Raw genomic sequence first — 1267 nt, 5'->3', positions numbered from 1 at the left:
TGAACCCACCACCCTAGGTATATGGGGCCAGTGCTCTACTCACTGAGCCATAGATGCCACCCTGTCATTTTGGGGTTTTTTGTTAGTTAGTTGTTTTTCTTTTCCCAAATGACAAGCCTTTCAGTATGTTCTTTGCTGTTGGTTGTTTTTGTCATACTCTGTTGCTCCAATAGGACTTCTGGTTTCTTTTTTTCCCTTTCTTTTAGGGATGGTGTCTTGTTATATTACCCAGGCTAGTCTCAAACTCGTGGGCTAAAGTGATCTTCCTGCCTCAGCTCCTGAGTAGCTGGGAAGGACTTCTAGTTTCTGAACCTGCCCTTAAGATCTAGCAGTACTCTAGAATTGAAATGCACTTAGGTGGTAGGAATAGGGTGAGTGACAAGAGTGTGGCAAACATCCCTTATTCTTTCTTGTCATTCTATTACAGTTTTTGGAACTTACACAGATGTGACACCACGGCAGTTCTTCAATGTTCAGGTGAGTTAAGTTTTTCTCTTTGGACCCTCGTAGGAAACCAGTTACCACTGTCCATGTGAATAATTTCTCTGACTCAGATTCTGACATTGGCTTTGATACATCTGGGTATCTGTACTTGTAATCTCCTATCTAGTAGCATCTGGATAAACATTTAACTTGGAGTTTCTTTTTTTGTCATATGAGGATGAGGCCAATTTTAACTCTTCACAGGACTATTCAGAAGCTCTAATTAATAGAGGAATGGATTTGAATATTTTAGTATATTTATAAGGCTTTATATATACATTTTTCCTGGACAATTTGAGGGTCCATTGCATACATGATATCCCTTTATTCCTAAATCCTTCAGTGGATATTTCCTGAAACTAGACATAGTGTCTTTTTTTTTTTTTCCGAGACAGAGTCTTACTTGTTGCCCTTGGTAGAGTGCTGTGGCATCACAGCTCACAACAACCTCAAACTCTTGGGCTCAAGTGATTCTCTTGTCTCAGACTCCCAAGTAGCTGGGACTACAGGCGCCTGCCGCAACGCCCAGCTGTTTTTAGAGATGGGGTCTTGCTCTGGCTGGTATGGAACCTGTGAGCTCAGGCAGTCCACCTGCCGTGGCCTCCCAGAGTGCAAGGATTATAGATGTGAGCCACCACCTCAGCCTAGACATAGTATCTTCACTTACCATGGTATTATTATTAAAGTCAATAAATTTAATTTTGATGGCTCGGCGCCTATAGCTCAACCGGCTAAGGCGCCAGCCACGTACACCTAAGGTGGCGGGTTCGAATCCCCAGCCCGG

The 1267-nt window shown here is 42.9% G+C and overlaps 1 protein-coding gene across 1 annotated transcript in view; it reads left to right on the top strand.

Annotated features, from left to right (window-relative positions):
* Window positions 1-1267, top strand: part of STARD7 (StAR related lipid transfer domain containing 7) — a 30427-nt gene that overhangs the window by 19031 nt on the left and 10129 nt on the right. The window contains exon 3 of the mRNA XM_012811066.2: window positions 428-477. Within this exon, the coding sequence (XP_012666520.1) occupies window positions 428-477 (50 nt within the window). The remainder of the gene's footprint in view (window positions 1-427; window positions 478-1267) is intronic.

This window comes from Otolemur garnettii, unplaced genomic scaffold (genome assembly GCF_000181295.1).
Source record: "Otolemur garnettii isolate 467f Iridium unplaced genomic scaffold, OtoGar3 scaffold00148, whole genome shotgun sequence".
In the NCBI taxonomy this organism is placed as follows: Eukaryota; Metazoa; Chordata; class Mammalia; order Primates; family Galagidae; genus Otolemur; species Otolemur garnettii.
Note: the sequence above shows the minus strand (reverse complement) of the source record. Positions and strands in the feature narration are given on the sequence as shown.